Raw genomic sequence first — 17,830 nt, 5'->3', positions numbered from 1 at the left:
AGACAAAATGAGACATTTGTAGGCTCTCAAAAACGGCCATGGACATTTTTTCACTATTTTTAATATTTCATACACTAAACAACTAATAATACCTAATAGAAGGAGGGTTATTTCGGCTGTAGACTAAAAGTGAAAAAAGGAAGTTAAAAGAAATAAAGTTAAATAAATACCCCGAGTAGACAGAGCCAACCTTTGATGGTTCATATCCGGGGTAAAGGTTGTATTCTTGTAACGTTTGATTCCACAAGCCATTTCCTCGTTCTTAGCATCCTAGCATCAAGCTAACTACCTGCTCTTCTTGTAAGTAGTTAACTCCTAATCAGACCCTGACCACTGTTTTCAACACAGGCGTTTCTTCGACAGAAGGAGAAGGGTCTTTGGGCAGAAAGTGTAAGCTAAAAGTGGATGAGTTTGTTGCTCTGTCTGTGAGTTGTTTCTGTGTATAAGTACCGTTTTGATACGTTAGCTAACGAGTCGCCTGTCCCTGTTTAACGGGCGGCTAACCTGATAGCATCAAAGCACAGCAAAGTACAGTGACACAGGGTTTTATTTGAAAGTTGTTCAGTCAGTGTTTGTGTGGTTTGAAGGGCAGGACACACTCGGCCAGATGTTTTCTGTGTGGATTGTAGCTGTCGGACCCTTTAGCATCATCAGCTGATGTGTCAAAACAGAAATAGTGAAACTGTTTCTCACACACAAAACTAAAAGAACATAAAAAGAGATATTAAAGAACATGCAATATGTACAAAATAACAGGACGGCACCAGAGATATGTACGTTAAAAAACAAAATGGGGAGGTATTTGAGTATTTTCTTCTCATGCTACTTTATACCTCTACTCCCCTACATTTATTTGACATCTTTAGTTACTTTAAAATGAAGATTTTTGAAAACAAAACTCATGAAATGCTTATAGAATATGCAGAGCTGCTATCGATTAAACGATTAGTCGATTGACAGAAAACTAAAGGGCAAACAAAAATTACAAAAAATGTTTTCAGACTCAAATAAAAAGATTTCCTGCTTTTCTCTATTTCATGTAATTGTAAACTGAATATATTTGAGTTTTGGACTGTTGGTTGGACAAAACAAGAAATTTGAAGATGTCACCTTGGACTTTGAGAAACTGTGATGATTCTGACATGTTATGGTTGACTAATTGAGAAAAATAACAGCTAAAAATCATGATAATATATTCAAAAGTAAGCCTTCTAGTCAGTAGAAAATTATTGAAGTCACATATCGACAGTAATACACACCAATTCTAAAACAGCAGTGTGTGATTGAGTACCAAGAGCCTAGTTATGCAGAAACAGAAAATAAACACACACAGTACCACAGTTGGTACAGACAGCAGGACAATAAACTGGGACTTTTTCAACAGTGATTCCCTATACTTGGTTCACGGAGGTGTATTGTATGGTGTTTTTTTTTTTTTAAACACTTTTTAGTCCTCTTAAAATCAGCCTCTGCAGTGAAAAAAAAGCTGCATAGAATAAGCCTGCTCTCACTAGCAGATATTTTACAGATATTTTGAGACCAGTAATGACAATGTCTTTTCATTTGATTGACAACCACATGGTGCCAAAGTACTCACAAACAAAAGGTAACAACATGGTAATGGTCATTGCTCACAATTTCATTTGTATAGCTGTTCAAAATGCTTTGCATAAAAAAACAAAAACACATTTAGAAATATTTTAGAAGACTATAATAGTCTTAAGCAACAGAAATAAAATAGCATAGACAAGGAAATTAAAGTTATAGTTCTGTTTCACTGCAGAAATTCATTATCTATTATATATGATACAGATTGGTGGCAAACAAATGCTTTTTCAGCCATGCAAGTATGTAGAACATTATCAACCTTATCAGTTCTAGGATATTTCATATAAATAAGTGTTAGTCATTGGACTAAAAACAAAAGATATTAACTCAAGATTCACTGAATAGATTTTTTGTTGGTTTAGGCCCCAGGCAACAAAACAGCCTCCTGTATAGTCGCCGGTAAAATGTGGAGTAACAGTGTGACATTTGCCACAGTTATGACACAGACGTTGAAGCTTCAGAGTCATGCAGCTGAGTCACATACATAGTGCGATCTCATATCGGGAACACACAGCTGGAAGTACTGTGGTGGTCGGCTGAAGAACAGCAGCTCCCCGATGAAGCAGCAAAGAGACGTCTGGCCTGAGCTGGGCCGCCACCTCAGTAACAGTTTCACTGTTGATAGCATGTGAGCTTAGCGTAGGCCAGGCTCTAGTCTATTTATGGTTCAGGGCTATCTAAGTTATTTGTCAGTTAGACCAGGTGCTGCCATGTAAAAGGTCTGCAATGTCTGTTATCTTGAAACAAACCTTTCTGTTTCACATCTGTAACTATCGTATCTTTACCTGGCTCATACAGGGTGTCAGGTCTGGTCCAGGGTTGTTGAACGGTTAATGCACAGAGTAAAGAGGCTGAAAATCGAAGACAAAACAGAAGACGGCCGGGAAAGGTATGGAAACTTTGTCGCTCACAGTTGCTGGAACCACATTCATTCAGTTTTCACTTCCATTCATTTTGATAAATGAAAGATCTTAACCATGGTTTTTCCGTTGTCTTCGTTCAGTCTAAAAAGATGAGTTCTGTATGTTAGATTATGCCTTAAATGCCAAAACCGGTTATTTAACATTGTTGCGATTTTAATTTTTATTGACGAGAAAATGTATCAGTGTAATGACATTTTTTGTGCGTTGTGAAAAGTAAGGAACTTTCCTTACTTTTCAGACTACTAACCTCTCTCAAGATGTTTTAACTGGTTTACCAGCCGACTAGATTTTATGATTGGATTAACATCAATCAGTAGTCCGTTGTCAGATCAAATGTCTTTGGAGTTTTTGACCACTAGTGCCTACCAGTATGGAGCAGTGTTTTCATGGAGAGTCGGTCCTCATTTTGCCTGAATCGTGCATGCGTAGGAGAACACATACAGACACCCCTGTCACCGGTTTCACGCTTGTTCCACTGATTGAGAGTTGGTGGTGGTAATGCACAAAGAAGTGTAGCAATGTGTCAGACATAGATGTGAATAAATCCTGATTTTCAAATGTTCATAAAATTGGCCTTGCAATTTTTTTTATGAGAAAGTAAATGCATTTTACAAATTAATTAAACCTCAAGGATACAAAGCGTTTTGATGAGAAACACTGAATGTAAACATGACTTTTGTTTGTTTCAAAAAAGAAAACTTCACAAGTTACCTTTCTGCTATCCTTAGTCAAAAATGTACCTGTATTTTTCAATCAAAAATATACCTGTCTGACCTACTGATCAGTCGGAGTTTCTGTCCACAGCGTCAGAGAAGCACTGGCAGGTATGACGGGGGTGGACGAGCTCTCGGACAGCACGGAGGTGGTGGAGATGGAGGACGTGAATCCCACCCAGTTCCAGGTGGAGAAGCATACATGGGATGGCCTGCGGAAGATCATCCACAACAGCCGCAAGAACACTGGCGTGGTCATCAACAAGGCGCCACATGACTTCCAGTTCATCCAGAAGGACGAAGCCAGCCCACACTCTCACCGGATCTACTACCTTGGTGAGCTGGGGGACCTAAAAACAAGGGGTCTGTCACAGTTGTTGAAAAACCTACTCATTTTAGGGCAAATAACCTCACTTTCTACAAAGGATGTCAAAAAATGAGGAAAATGAGATTAGGTGCTTTTAGCGGGCGCTGACTTGTTGACCTACATATTCAGATGCTTCCCCTTTAAGCCACTTTGAAAGTTGGTGTGCTTTATGTGAATAATCTGTGGATACAGCTGCTGAGTCAGAGTTGCCAGCCTGGGACTGTTTGCAAGCTCATTTGAAATCCAGAGATCTGCAGTAAATCTAGTCAGTGTGTGCTGGAGAAAATACGAAACTCGGTCGGGAACACCATTTTGTTTTGTGGACATATCTCTGAGTGTTGCTGGTGCAGCTGTAGTGCACAGACTTTCTGAAAAATGGTTTCTGTTTCTTTGCTGCCATGTCTCAAGCAAGTTAGTACTGGTGTGTAATAATATTTCCAGAGCTGTTTCGGGTTTTGTAGTGTGCCCCGCCAAGGGCCTGTAAAAGCTGCACTCATGGTAGCTCGCTTGTTGACTATACAAGCAGTCATGCCACCATGGCAAGAATTGTTGCCTGGTCTAAATTTATTTTTTTAGACTTTGCTGCAATTCTTGCCTCCTACAGTAGCTGGTAGCTTTTTTAAAACTTTAAAGGGATACCGTTTAACTTTTGGAAAAAAAAAAAAAAAAAACCCACATTCTTCTTTTTACAAATGAAAAGTTGAGTTGAGTTCATATAACATAAAAACACACTGGTTCATTTCAACACACTGAGGCACATTGGCCTCTGTCTTGCTTTAAAAGTTTTTCCCCAAATACTCATGAACAGATGTGTGGTTGATTTATTGATTCTCAAATATAACTAAACCAGCCTCAGCAATAATCCAGTATAAACCAGTTTATTACTTTTAAAAATGACTTTTAATGGGGGTATCCCCCTTACTACCGTGGACTGCACATTTAATATACTTTAGTATTTTATAGCAGAAAATGTTTCTGCTTTCTATAAAACAGCTATGGTAAGCAGTTTTGATGTCAGAATAAAGAAGTAACGGCTTTTTCTTAAAGCTGTCATACTGCACCAGCGTTCAACTATCAGGACAGGTTGCCAGATATAACAGATATACCAGAATACAAAGCAGTCACCGGACAGGTTGAGCTCGTAGGAATTCACAGCAGCTGGACATTAATCAAACTCTCCCCTGTCATATTTTTTAATCACAGCAGGCACGAGACAGAACAGACTCTGGTTACGGAGGTTTTTCCCTCAATGTGCAGACGCATCTTAATTTTAGAAATGACCCACTGCTTTTACAAACCACATCTGAAGTCATGCACATACTCACACTTCTGCTCATAAGTTCACTTACCCTGGCACAATTGTAAGATATGTACCATTCTTTAAAGAAAACATGAGGGATCCAGCAAAACACATTTCTTTTATTTTTAAGGGGGTTTAAATTGAACTGTTAGGCATCACAGAATATCATTAATCATTAAACAAAACATAACAATAAAGAAAATAATGAGATGGTTTGTTCAAACTTTTGCATATCCCAAAATTCTTAATACTGTGAATTCCCCCCATTAGCATGAATGATGGCTTGCAGTCGTTTGTGATAGTTGTGAGTGGGGCCCTTTATTTTCTCAGGTGGTAAGGCTGCCCGTTCTTCATGGCAAAAAGCCTCCAGGTCCTGTGAATTCTCGGGTAGACTTGTCAAACAAAGCGTTTATGGTTTTGACTGTAATGTTCACTTTTGCTCTGATCACTCCAAATGACTTTGTTCCAGAGGTTTTGAGGCTTGTCTAGGTGCTGTTTGGCATATTGTGAGCAGGCTTTTTTATGGCGTTGGCGCATTAACGGCTTTTTTCTGGCAACTCGACCGTGCAGCCCAATTTTGTTCAAGCAACTCCGTATTGCACATCTTGCAACAGCCCGACCAGTTTTTTGCCTGTATTTCAGTTGAAGTTGCTGGTGGGTTTTTCTTGGCATCCCAGCCAATTTTCCTGGCAGATGTGGCTGAAATCTTTTGTAGGTCCACCTGACTGTGGCTCGGTATCAACAAAACCCACATTTTCCACTTCTTTATCAGAGTTTGAACACTGCTGATATGCGTTTTCAAATCTTTGGATATCTTTTTATATCCATGTCTTGATTACCTTTTCTCGCAGGTCCTTTGACAGTTCTTTTGCTTTCCCCATGGCTTAGTATCCAGCAAAGTCAGTGCAGCACTGGATGAAATGCGCGGGGATCTCTCAAGAGTTAAGAAACTCATTGACTATTAATACACAGACACTAATTAAAATCAAACAAGTCACTGGTGTGGAAACTTACTTTTAATATCCATTTCAACCTGTGTGTGTCAACTTGTGTGTATATAATCAGGCCACTGATAAGGGTATTCTGGGGTATGTAAACTTTTGATCAGGGCCATTTCGGTGATTTCAATTATCATTATGATTTTAGGTACACATACCTAAGGGTACACATAATTATGTGCTTATAATTGTCTTCACCTAACCACTGTCCCCAAATAAAAGAAAAGTTTTCTGCATGATCAGTCATATTTTCCAAAAAATACCAATATTTTTCAAATTCTGCCAGGGGTATGTAAATTTATGAGCACAGCTGTACATGGACATACCCTATTAGGAACTTAGTTAATCCGATAATACATGCACAAGAGATATTCAGCGAAATGCAGCTGTGTTAATGTGCCATGTTTCTCTTCCCCCCTTACCTCGGTTTAAGAAATTGGGTCACTGCAGAAAACTGACAATAACCAGGCTACTTAAGTGCATGTAAACAAACTCATTGAATACATGATGACATGATCAGTTCCCAGTCAGAAACAGCACAGAAACCACTATTTAGCTCAAACAGACACCACTGAGGACCTCCAGTATGGCAACCGGTATGTGTTCCAACAGCTTTCCTTATATATATTACTAAGGTTGTGTATAAAGTCATCCTAAGTTCTTAGTAACTACTAGATAGTTTTGAATCAGGTTGCACCATTAAAATTTAAGGTATATCTTGGCTAGTAAAGACTTTCATATTGTGTAAGTCGTACTAAGTTAGAATTATCCATACAGTTTGTAATGAGTGAGAAATATGCAATTATGCTAACCTATTGACTTTAATTACTTTAGTCAAATATTATTTGTATAACGTTTCTTATTTTGACGTATGCTGTGTTATTTTTGTGAAATGTAATTTAAAATCTTTAGGAGTTACATCATTATTGAACAGCATTCATCAAGTTTCAGGTCACCTGAAACTTGATGAATGCTATCTCTTTTATTCTCCACTCTAAGCAGGTCAGATATTAGGGAGCTAACATAATGTTAGCCAGCTGGTTCAGTTGGCTACATACCATTTACACTGGGCAATTACAGGGTGTAAATATTTAGTAACCAATAATCTCTAGTTGAGAACTAGTTTGTGGGATGCAACCTGTTTTAATAATAATAAATTTAATATTAAGAAATCGACTTAGTAAGCACTTATGTTATAACTAGGCTAAGTTTGTGCTTACCAACAGCTGCTGTAAAAATCTTCTGTAAACCACCACTACTACTCTCAATGCTAGTTGAAGCTGAGCTCATCTACCACACGACAGATTAGATTTACTTGGGCTCACAGTCTTCTTTTCTCATTCTGTTGTTACAGGAATGCCTTACGCCAGCAGGGAAAACGCATTACTCTACTCAGACATTCCCAGGAAGGTCCGCAAAGATGCCCTGCTGGTTTTGTCATGGAAACAGATGCTGGATCACTTTCAGGTGAGGAGGATTCTTAGTCCTCTTCCTCCACTCTGATGCTATTCCCACTAGATTTTTAATTGTTTAGAGGATGATTGTGAACGCGTTCCTCATAATAACATCTTTCTCCATGGAGCTTAAAACTACTAGTGTCAGTCTCCCCTTAAAGACAAAATAACCGGGGATTGATGTTCATTGCTATCCAGCTGTTATTCTGTGCTGTACTGATTTCATAAACAGAAGTTCTTACTGCTGAATATTCATTGGTGCATGGCTTTTCTCTCTTTAATTTAGTATGGTAATGTTTTCTCACTGTTTGTTTATTTTCCATGCCCTGAACAAACTGTCTTTGACCTTGACCTCGCTCGGGCCAGCATTGTCACGTTGTGTGTCCTCCTGTCATCCCTGACCTCAGGCCAGCCCACACCACGGGGGCTTCTCCCGGGAGGAGGAGCTACTGCGGGAGAGGAAGCGTTTGGGGGTGTCTGGCATCACATCCTATGACTACCACCGACCCAGCGGCCTCTTCCTGTTTCAGGCCAACAGCCGTCTGTACTACTGCCGTGACGGTGGAAACAACAGCTTCATTGTGAGTTGAAGGACAGTTAACTAAGACTTTCACGGCCACACGGCACAGAATCATCATTACAGACCTGCAGGGGTTGATAGGGTTGCGGATTAGGCCAATGCCTCAAAAATTCCTAGCCAAAGGGTGAGATCTTACCTTTTTAAAGTCGTCTTTGGACCTCTATTCAGTTACCAGTAAGAATATAAATAATTACAGTTAAAGTTAAAAAGTTGGCTGCACTCTTGCTCTCTGCCATTGTATCCTGAGAGGCCTCAGAAAATCAAAATTATAAAAGCTGGGACCAGTAAATTTTGGTCATTTTTGCTTTAAAATTAATTAAATGATTAATTGGTCATCAAAATCGTTGCTGGTAGGTATTCTGTCAATCAACTATATTCAACTCTTGTCACAATTCGGTAATAACCAGTATATAGGGGATCCTTTCAAAATTGTAGGTTGATGGTATGTGATTATTTGCTTTCCTATGAAAATCATGTATCTTCCAAACATCAACTTTTCATGAGCTAATAAAAAACAACCCTGTTTTAGCTATTTCATTTTTAAATGGTTTACTTAGCTAAAAAAAGAGGAGGAATTTTTCAACTGAAACAGTAACAGTCATTCAGTTTTTTATGAAAAACTCACAAAACGTGGAAATACATGGTTTTGACTGGATAGTGACGTTATGTTAGAAAACATTTTGTTTTTATATATATATATTTTTTTAATCTGAAATATTCATATCAGTCTTTACCATTGTTAATGCAGTATTGAACTATGGCAGCCGTGACCTAAGTTGTCCTCTGTTCACTCTTTGTGTCCGTGCAGACTTCTCCCATGAATCCTGTAGAGATTAAGAGCCAGAGTTCAGGCACACGCATGGACCCCAAGATCTGCTCCGGGGACCCCAACTTTATAGGCTTCATCAATAACAATGATATTTGGGTGACCAACGTTGAGACGGGTGAAGAGAGGAGGCTCACCTTCAGCCACAAAGGTCAAGAATGAAAAATGTCTACAGACTCGGTTCTACCTGGTAATCTCAATTTTTTCCACAGTGTTTTTTTTCTATATCTGTGTTTTCATTTTAGGTATTGATAACCCAAAAGAGGACCCCAAATCTGCCGGTGTAGCCACTTTTGTCACACAGGAAGAGTTTGATCGCTTCACTGGATACTGGTGGTCACCAGCTGCTCGAGAAGGTGAGTTAGTGATACATTGTTGTCTTGGCAAGAAGGCACATTATCAACAAGACTCATAATATGAATCATATTAGTACTGGTTATGACATGAAGAGGGTTTATTATTGAGTTAGTAAATTAGGACAGAATTTATTTTTTACAGTATAAGACATTTTATAAAGGGTACAAAATGTTTGGAATCAAAAACAAACAGGGTCTTTAGTTCACCCTTGTAATTTGTTCCAAAGCCAAAGAGTTAAAAATAAATGCCTACCTGCTTTACTGGTCATCTCTCTGGCTCAGAATCAGATGGTGGTAAGACTTTACAGATTTTATACGAGGAGGTGGACGAGTCTGAGGTTGAGATCATCCATGTTCCATCTCCGGCTCTGGAGGAGCGTAAAACAGATGTCTACAGATACCCACGGGCAGGTATGCAGGCACTAAAAAACCTCAGTATTTATATGTGATGCACGTAAAGCTTCCTGGTTTTGTCTGTGAGATTTATGTATTTTATGCTTAACTAAAAATTATAGATGTATAATGCATATAAAGCTGCAACAATTAGTCGATTAATCAGTTAGTGGATTGACAGAAACTTAATCACCAACTATCTTGATAATCTGATAATCGTTATAGTAATTTTTTAGAAAACATGCCAAACATTTGATGGTTCCAGCTTCTCAAATATGGGGATTTAATGCTCTTTGTTGTAATACATGGTTGTAAACTGAATATCTCTGGATTTTGGACGGTTGCTCAGACAAAACAAGACATCTGAGGATGTCACCTTGGGCTGTGAGAAGTTCTATTTTCAAAAATTTTTATAACAAAACGAACAATCGATTAATCGAGAAAATAATCTGCAGATTAATCGATAATGAAAATAATTGTCAGTTGCAGCCATGTATGTATTTTAGGGTTTTTATTTTAGGGTTTAGGTTTTGATTTTTGGGGGATTTAACCATGCTGTTTGTCACGTTTCCTATCCTTTCCAGGAAGCAAGAATCCAGATATCGCTCTCAAAATAGCAGAAATCAGGACAGATAATCTTGGCAAAGTGAGTGCTTGTCCACAAAACATCCAAATGTGCTGATGATATATTAATCCACCCACAGTGAACAAAACATTGAAATGTTCTGTGTTGTAGTCAGCCTGGTGTTTTTTTTTTTGCTCCCTCAGATTGTCAGCACACAGGAAAAGGAGCTGCCTGTTCCTTTCACCAGTCTGTTCCCAGGTGCCGAATACATCACCAGAGCTGGATGGACAAAGGATGGCCGATAGTAAGTTTCTTATCTAAGAGGTTGAAAACCCAGAAAGGTCTGTTCTTATAAAAGAACACCCCACCAGGCTTCATAATCTCCAAAACCCAGACATTAGATAACATGGTGTCTACACGACACACACGTTCCCACTTGTCACAACTCTCTCTCTCTGTGTGGTGTGTGTGTGCGTGTGTATGTGTGTGTGTGTGTGTCAGTGCGTGGGCGGTCATGATGGACCGGCGACAGCAGCGTCTCCAGTTGGTCCTGCTTCCGCCAGCGCTCTTCATCCCTGCACATCAGGACGAGAGCAGTAGAAAAGAAAGCCTGGAGGCCCTTGGAGACACAGTCCAGCCCTTCATCATCTACGAAGAGACCAGTGACATCTGGATCAATGTGAGGCTCAACACAACGTCTCTTAGCACTGAATCTTAAAGATCTCCTGTCTCATTTTTTCCCTCATGTCTGAATCAGATTTTATCTTTTCTTTTCAGTGTGAGTTGTATTATAGTTTCCCTTCCTAAAAACATTTCCTATGGAAAAATGAGGTTGCACACAAGTTCCCAAACAAACAAATTTGAGCAAACGGCTGTAATATTTTGTATCAGTTATTTGTTGTGAAATCTCCCCTGCTGTTGCCCCAGTGTACAATTTATGCAAATAAATCTGGCTTAGTGCAGCTTTTGATTGGGAAAAAAAGACAAAAACATAATTACTGTCTGTTGGTTCTACAGGTCCATGATATCTTCCATCCTTTCATCCAAACCATTGATGATGAGATCACCTTCATCACAGTAAATGAGTCCAAAACAGGCTTCTGCCACCTGTATAAGATCACCTCAGTATTACAGCGGGGCAGCTATCACTGGGCCAAAGGCTACGCACACTCTGAAGGTAACACTGTGGGGAACACAGGCTGGTGTCACAGATTCACTGTTGAGCTTTATGGAACAAATGAAAGAGATTAAATAAAATGTAAAACCCGTAGTTCTTTAACTCATATATAAAGCAAAATTTCAATATGGTCTTTAACAGGTTTTCCTCAGTTTCTTTATTTTCCAACATTTTATTGACTTTTCCGTTTGTTCAGTGGGGTTATTTTTTCTGTATTATTTGATGATTTCATTTTACTTTCAGTTTGAGATATTGTTAAAGTTTCAGTTTTCTTTTACTATATCCTTAATGTGCCACAATCAAAGAAATTTTAAAATAATTTATGCCATGTAATGCTTTGTGTGTGTGTGTGTGTGTGTGTGTGTGTGTGTGTGTGTGTGTGTGTATGTAAGTCCTCCTATTTAGCATATATAACCAGTATATAAACATTTAATAAATGGTTTGTAACAATGCAGTTGTACGCAGCTGTAAGGACATTTTTAAGAGTTTAATGTAAAATATTTGTCAACACCTCTATCTTCTTCGAGGAAGACATGTTTTATATTATTACAGCACTGTTTTACTATATTTTCATTCAATATCATACAGCAGCATCCACTCATGGGTGTCCAAAGCATGAATTATAAATGTTGACAAATACATTAATAAACATTTATATCTGCTTTTGACTGCATAATAGTGTGTTATAAATCATTTATTAAATGTTTACATACTGCTTATGGATGTAAATAGGGGGACTTGAAGTAATGCTTTACCAAAGCTTACAGGTCTCTAAGTTGATCCACTTACATGACAGCTTTGCTCCTCTCTCATCAGATGATTTCAAGTGTCCAGTCAAAGAAGAGGTGACAGTAACCAGTGGGGAGTGGGAGGTGCTGGCCAATCACGGAGCAAAGGTAAAGCGTTTTCTTTTGTCGCTCGTCCAGTGCAGCGCTAATGAACCACCACACACACTCATCAGTACACTACGTTTTAAATATTTTAGATGCACTGTTCATGGGTACATGGGTACAGGGCACTAATGAGAAGGGTTATGGTTTCAGCCATGCAACACTAATAACGGAAAGGGAGTGCCAAAAGAAAAAGGTTCAGAGGAATTTACATTAAGATATTACTTATTATATTGTCTCCTGCAATAGACAGTGAAATGAAGTTGGTAGTTAAGAGGTTTTAAAAGTGCATAGAAGACTGTTGTATCAGGTACTCGTATTTGTGTGTGTGAAGACTGTGGTATAAGAATAAAATATTTAAATCAAATTACAAAAATGATGTTTGGAAAAAATGCAGAGAATTACAACAAGCGGCACTGAAACCTGTTTTTCGTACCATATATACTTCAGGTTTTGTAATAACGGTATGATAGTAGTGACCTTTCAAAAAGTGCTTAAAAAACACATTATTTTACAAACAATAAAGAAAGGTAGACATGAAATTAGATAATTATAAATTAGATAATCCTAAATTACATTAAACAAAAACTAAGTTCAGAATAAGGCAATGGGCCTCATGCAAGAACCAGTCATTCAGATACGAGTGATTTAAGAGAATTTGTGACATTCACCATTTTTCTCGTACTTAGATGTTTTTCTTAGGTACAAATAAAGTCCATGAGTGGCACAGACCTGTCGTATGAGTCATGAACAGATAGACTGCCTTTTTTCTCTTGCATTGTATTAATAAAACGTATCAATAGTTTTTCTTTTCCTGTGGTGTTTCGGCGTAGCGTTCCTCCAGTCCGCAGATTTGGGTGGATGAGGCAGCAAAGCTGGTTTACTTCCAGGGAACCAAAGACTCTCCTCTGGAGCATCATCTTTACGTGGTGAGCTACGACTCGCCGGGGGAAATCGTCCGACTCACCAAACCTGGATACTCCCACAGCTGCTGTGTGAGCCAGGTATCTAAACAACACACTCGTACTTACAACTCTGTGTTCTGCAATGGCTCAAAACTCTGAGTGAACATCAGTGTAGTTTCACACTAGTTTTTAAACCAGTGCTGTGACACTGAGGAGTGGGAACTTTTCTTAAACTTTTTCTACTCTGTGTTCACACAATAAGCTGCTCAGGAGTCCTGTAGATTTGTACTGTTTTATTTTAGATTATATTTCTTTAATGACACATTAATTGAAACTGTTGCTGGCCATGGTTAGCTTGTTTCCTTTTGACCTTTAAGAAAAGTTGTGTTGTATTGTGGCTTTATTGAAGCTGAATGTAGTAGGAAAAATTGTTGGTGAGGACGTCTTAACCTACACTTGTCTTTTTTTTTTTTTCTTCCACACAGACCTTTGACATGTTCGTCAGCCACTACAGCAGCCTGACCTCAGCACCCTGTGTGCACATCTTCAAACTGATTGGCTCAGACAGCGACCCACTACACAAAGAGCCACAGTTCTGGGCGAGCATGATGGAGCCTTCTGGTACTGAACAGTTTGTGTATGACAGATGAAAAGTTGTCTGTGAGATGTTCAGAAGAAATTCTCTTCTTGCTCTTGTTGTGTCTCCCGTTTGTTTCCAGGTTTCCCATTCGACTATACTCCTCCAGAGATCTTCAGCTTCACGGGGAAATCAGGCTTCGAGCTGTATGGCATGCTGTACAAACCACACAACCTGGTCCCGGGCACGAAGCATCCCACTGTTGTCTTTGTTTACGGCGGTCCGCAGGTTTGATCTCTTCTCTTGATCTTAAATCACCACGTAGTCTAGCTCATGTTTTTGAACTGTTTTTCCTGGTGGAGACATACAAATAATTCATTTTATTGATTAAAAAGATTTAAAACACATTCGTCTTTGTTTTGTCTGTAACTCCTGTTTTGTGAAATCAGTCGTTGGTGTGCAGTCAGTGTTGGAAAGTAATTAATTACATTTTCTCATCTACTGCACTTAAATACAATTTTAAGGTACTAGTACATTACTTGAGTATATCTGCTACTTCATACTCAAATATTGTACTTTTTACTCCTCTACATTTATTTGAAAACTTTATTTTGAGAACTTTAGTCACTTTGCAGATTTAGATTATTAATGCAAAATATCCACAAATAAAAGATGATGTATTATAACAGATTAAGATTAGACTTTATTGACATCCTGGGGGAAACTCACAAGCTACTCAGCAGAATATAGTATATATATAATATAACAAAGTAGTCCCACCTTTAACAGCTGCCGCATAAAAATAAACATAAAATGATTATAATCCTATAATATCATATAATATTATTCTGCATAATGAGTACTTTTACTTTTGGTACTTTAACTGTATTCTGGTGCTAATACTTTTGCACTTTTATTTAAGTAAAATTTTTAATGCATGACTTTTAATTGTAGCAGATTATTTCTATACTGTGGTATCACTCTTTTTAAGTAAAAGTAAAAGATATGAGTACTTCTTCCACTACTGCATACAACAGCCTTGAATGCTGTCTTCAAGGACTACCTTTGAGTGAGCAGTGGTAGCTCAGTCTTTTACTTGAGGACATTTATGCAGGACACATACCTGCAGTGGTAGAGTAACACAGTTAAAGCTAGCATGTTTTTTTAGTGGAAATTTGTCATAATATCAGCATCCTTAACTTTTTTTGACCAACTTACATCGCCGTAAACATGTCGTGTTTTGTTTAATTTTTCTTCCAGGTGCAGTTAGTGAATAACTCTTATAAAGGAGTGAAGTACCTGCGGTTGAGCACTCTGGCGTCTCTGGGCTACGCTGTTCTGGTCATCGATGGGCGGGGATCCTGTCAGCGAGGACTCCAGTTTGAAGGAGCTGTGAAGGACAAAATGGTATGAATCACACGAAGCATCCGTCTGTCTGTCAGAGGAACTGAGAGAAACAAACATGTGTAGTGATGAAGTGAGAGCAGCTCCTCCTTCCAAACTTTTAACAACTGCCTGATAAATGGAAATTGAATAACATGAGAGCATACATGGTACAGTGACTTAAATTTTCTAAGCTTTTATCAGATTGGTGTTTGTGTTTTTAGCCTGATTTCTTTGCATTTTAGCACTTTGTAAACATTGTTTTAGGAAAACGCATGAAAAGTGAGGGACCTCTGTTTTTCCTCCATCCAGGGTCAGGTGGAGATTGAAGACCAGGTGGAGGGTTTGCACTACGTAGCTGACAAGTACAAGTTTGTGGACCTGAGTCGTGTTGCCATCCATGGCTGGTCGTATGGAGGCTTCCTCTCACTCATGGGCCTAGTTCATAAACCCGACATCTTCAAGGTCAAAACTATGAACATTTACGCTGTTATTAGCGAATTTACACTTGTTAAACAAGTAGGAGACTTAAAATGGGCATTTAAAAATGTGTTTGCAGATCTTTCAACAGCAGATGGGTTAGTGGAAATATGTGATGTTGCAGGAATTAATCCTGTGGAGACCTGTTACACAGTAATTACCTTTTTTGTGCGCCGTGGTGGGTGTTTTGGGTTTTTTTTTTAAACATTTTTTTAAGCGGTGCTATTGATTTCACTCTTCAGATTTGTTTTGTATCATTTATTGTTACAGTCTCAAATGGCTTGATAATCAATCTGCACTTCGGGCTACAATTCTGAAGACACTATTGTAAAGGAAAAAAAATAAAAACCCCGTGTTTGAAATCCTGCTTGTGTTTTTTTTAGGTTGCCATCGCAGGAGCTCCGGTGACTTTGTGGATGGCCTATGACACCGGCTACACAGAGCGATATTTGGACACGCCTGAAAAAAACCAGAAGGGATACGAGGCCTGTTCTGTTGCCCTGCACGTCGACAAACTCCCAAATGAGTGAGAGCTGTCATGTTAAAATACAGATTTTCACATAATGCTTTAAATGTAATACCTTTAGGTTACTATTTCCACCAATCGGCTGTGACAGCAGCAATGTTAAAAAGATAATAGCAAAGCAGTATTATACTCTACCTTCTGTTATCCGCCTCTTTTATCCAACAGCAAGTCTGTTTTTAACCTAGTTCATTTCAAAGACTAGCACCGAAGGTTGTTGGTCAGTAGGTGTAGTGTAGAAGTGTACGGTTTGATTCTGCTCTTATGTTAGCTGTAGTAACAGTTAAATTCACCTCTACATGTCTATACGTGAACAGGAGCAGAGAAACTAAGACCCCTATCTTTCCGTGTAACACAGGCCCAACAGATTACTGATCCTGCATGGGTTCCTAGATGAGAATGTGCACTTTTTCCACACTAACTTCCTGGTGTCTCAACTCATCCGGGCAGGGAAGCCATACAACCTGCAGGTAGGAGGATTTACTCATATATACTGACTTTAGTTTTATGCTGTGGTACAGATGTGAAACAGGGCCTTGATGGGTTCATTTCATTAACTACAGCAAGAGTTCAAACTTTTTTAAGAGACCAATGCGTTTCAGCTTGTGGCCTACATTATTTAAACAACACATTACAGAGAAGATTTAAGTAAGATGAGTTAAACAAAAAATTTAAAAGACAACTTCTCATGTTGGGCCTTGTTCTTGTTTGGGTCGGTGGAGTGAAGTCTCTTCCTTGGGTTTCTTCCCCCCTTAATACAATAAAGCAAGGCAGTGGCAGGGAGGAAGGTGGAAAGCTTCAGCAGTTTTTCAACTATTTCAATCCAAGCTAGTTTGGAAATTTTATTTGATAGACTTCCACCAGTTAAGAAAAGTACTTCTACAAACCTGGAGGTTGTTGTTGTCTACAAACGTAATGATAATTCCCTGTGAAGATAATCCCATGATGGTCCTTTTCAACAATCACTAGCATCATGGAATTAAAAGGGAGGTGGTGTAAAATGTGAAATATTTAAGTATCCAGGTGATCCCACAATGACTGAAGATGTTTTTTTTGGGGGGGGGTTTCCTGTTTTTCCAGGTTTACCCAAATGAGCGACATAGCATCCGATGTCCGGAGTCTGGAGAACATTACGAGATTACGCTGCTACACTTCCTCCAGCAGAACCTCTGATAAGCCTTTCTACACACTGACCTTTCCTTCTTTGCTTTCTAACCCTCCTTGTCTCCTCCATCACATTCCTTCATTTATTTAAATCTGTATCACTTCTCTTTCACTTAATTTTATTATAAACTGAACGCAGGCTATGCCAAACCTCATCACACCTCTAGACTCGTTATTCAGTTCTAAAGGTGCTGTAGCCTTTTACCATCAATAAATCATTGCAAGATTAATATTCAGATATTACCATTTAAAAAAAAAAAAAAAAAAAAAAGCATCTTGTAGTCTTGAAGCTTCATTTTACTGTGGAGGGGAAACTGCCTCAAAAAAAGCAGAGGGCGCTGTTCACCCTAAACAAACAAGGCTTAAGGCTTTCTGAGATTTCTAAAGAAAAAAAAAACTGAATCAAAATGCAAGAGCTATGAATGCTGATGTAATAAAATGCTTCTTAATGGACCTTTAACAGAACAGAATTTTCAGCGATGCAAAAAATAGAGAAGTGGGCCTGCTGCGCCCAGTTTTTGGAAGCAATTTCACACTTACCATCTTTTGTGCCATTCCTATGTTTTGTTTTGTTTTTTTTTTACCAACTCTGTTATTGTTTTGAATAAACACTGGAGTGAAGTTAGCAAATGTAAACCTCTGTAGAAT

General features: G+C 38.6%; 1 protein-coding gene across 2 annotated transcripts; it reads left to right on the top strand.

Annotated features, from left to right (window-relative positions):
- Window positions 1-202: 202 nt before the first annotated feature.
- Window positions 203-17,453, top strand: LOC120790803 (dipeptidyl peptidase 9-like). Of its 2 annotated transcripts, none has more exons than XM_040128666.1 (21): window positions 203-300; window positions 2,407-2,497; window positions 3,336-3,580; window positions 7,264-7,376; window positions 7,771-7,944; window positions 8,752-8,920; window positions 9,015-9,125; window positions 9,408-9,536; window positions 10,103-10,164; window positions 10,287-10,387; window positions 10,585-10,762; window positions 11,101-11,260; window positions 12,077-12,156; window positions 12,984-13,154; window positions 13,541-13,676; window positions 13,775-13,920; window positions 14,893-15,039; window positions 15,328-15,480; window positions 15,879-16,021; window positions 16,377-16,488; window positions 17,099-17,453. In XM_040128666.1, exons 2-21 carry the CDS (start codon window positions 2,442-2,444, stop codon window positions 17,189-17,191), a joined length of 2,679 nt encoding a protein of 892 aa, XP_039984600.1. In that variant the 5' UTR covers window positions 203-300; window positions 2,407-2,441; the 3' UTR covers window positions 17,192-17,453. The 2 variants fall into 2 exon arrangements, with proteins under 2 accessions (XP_039984600.1, XP_039984599.1); XM_040128665.1 differs by having other exon boundaries at window positions 237-390.
- Window positions 17,454-17,830: the final 377 nt, after the last annotated feature.

The sequence above is a fragment of the Xiphias gladius genome, chromosome 6, assembly GCF_016859285.1.
Source record: "Xiphias gladius isolate SHS-SW01 ecotype Sanya breed wild chromosome 6, ASM1685928v1, whole genome shotgun sequence".
NCBI lineage: Eukaryota > Metazoa > Chordata > Actinopteri > Istiophoriformes > Xiphiidae > Xiphias > Xiphias gladius.
Note: the sequence above shows the minus strand (reverse complement) of the source record. Positions and strands in the feature narration are given on the sequence as shown.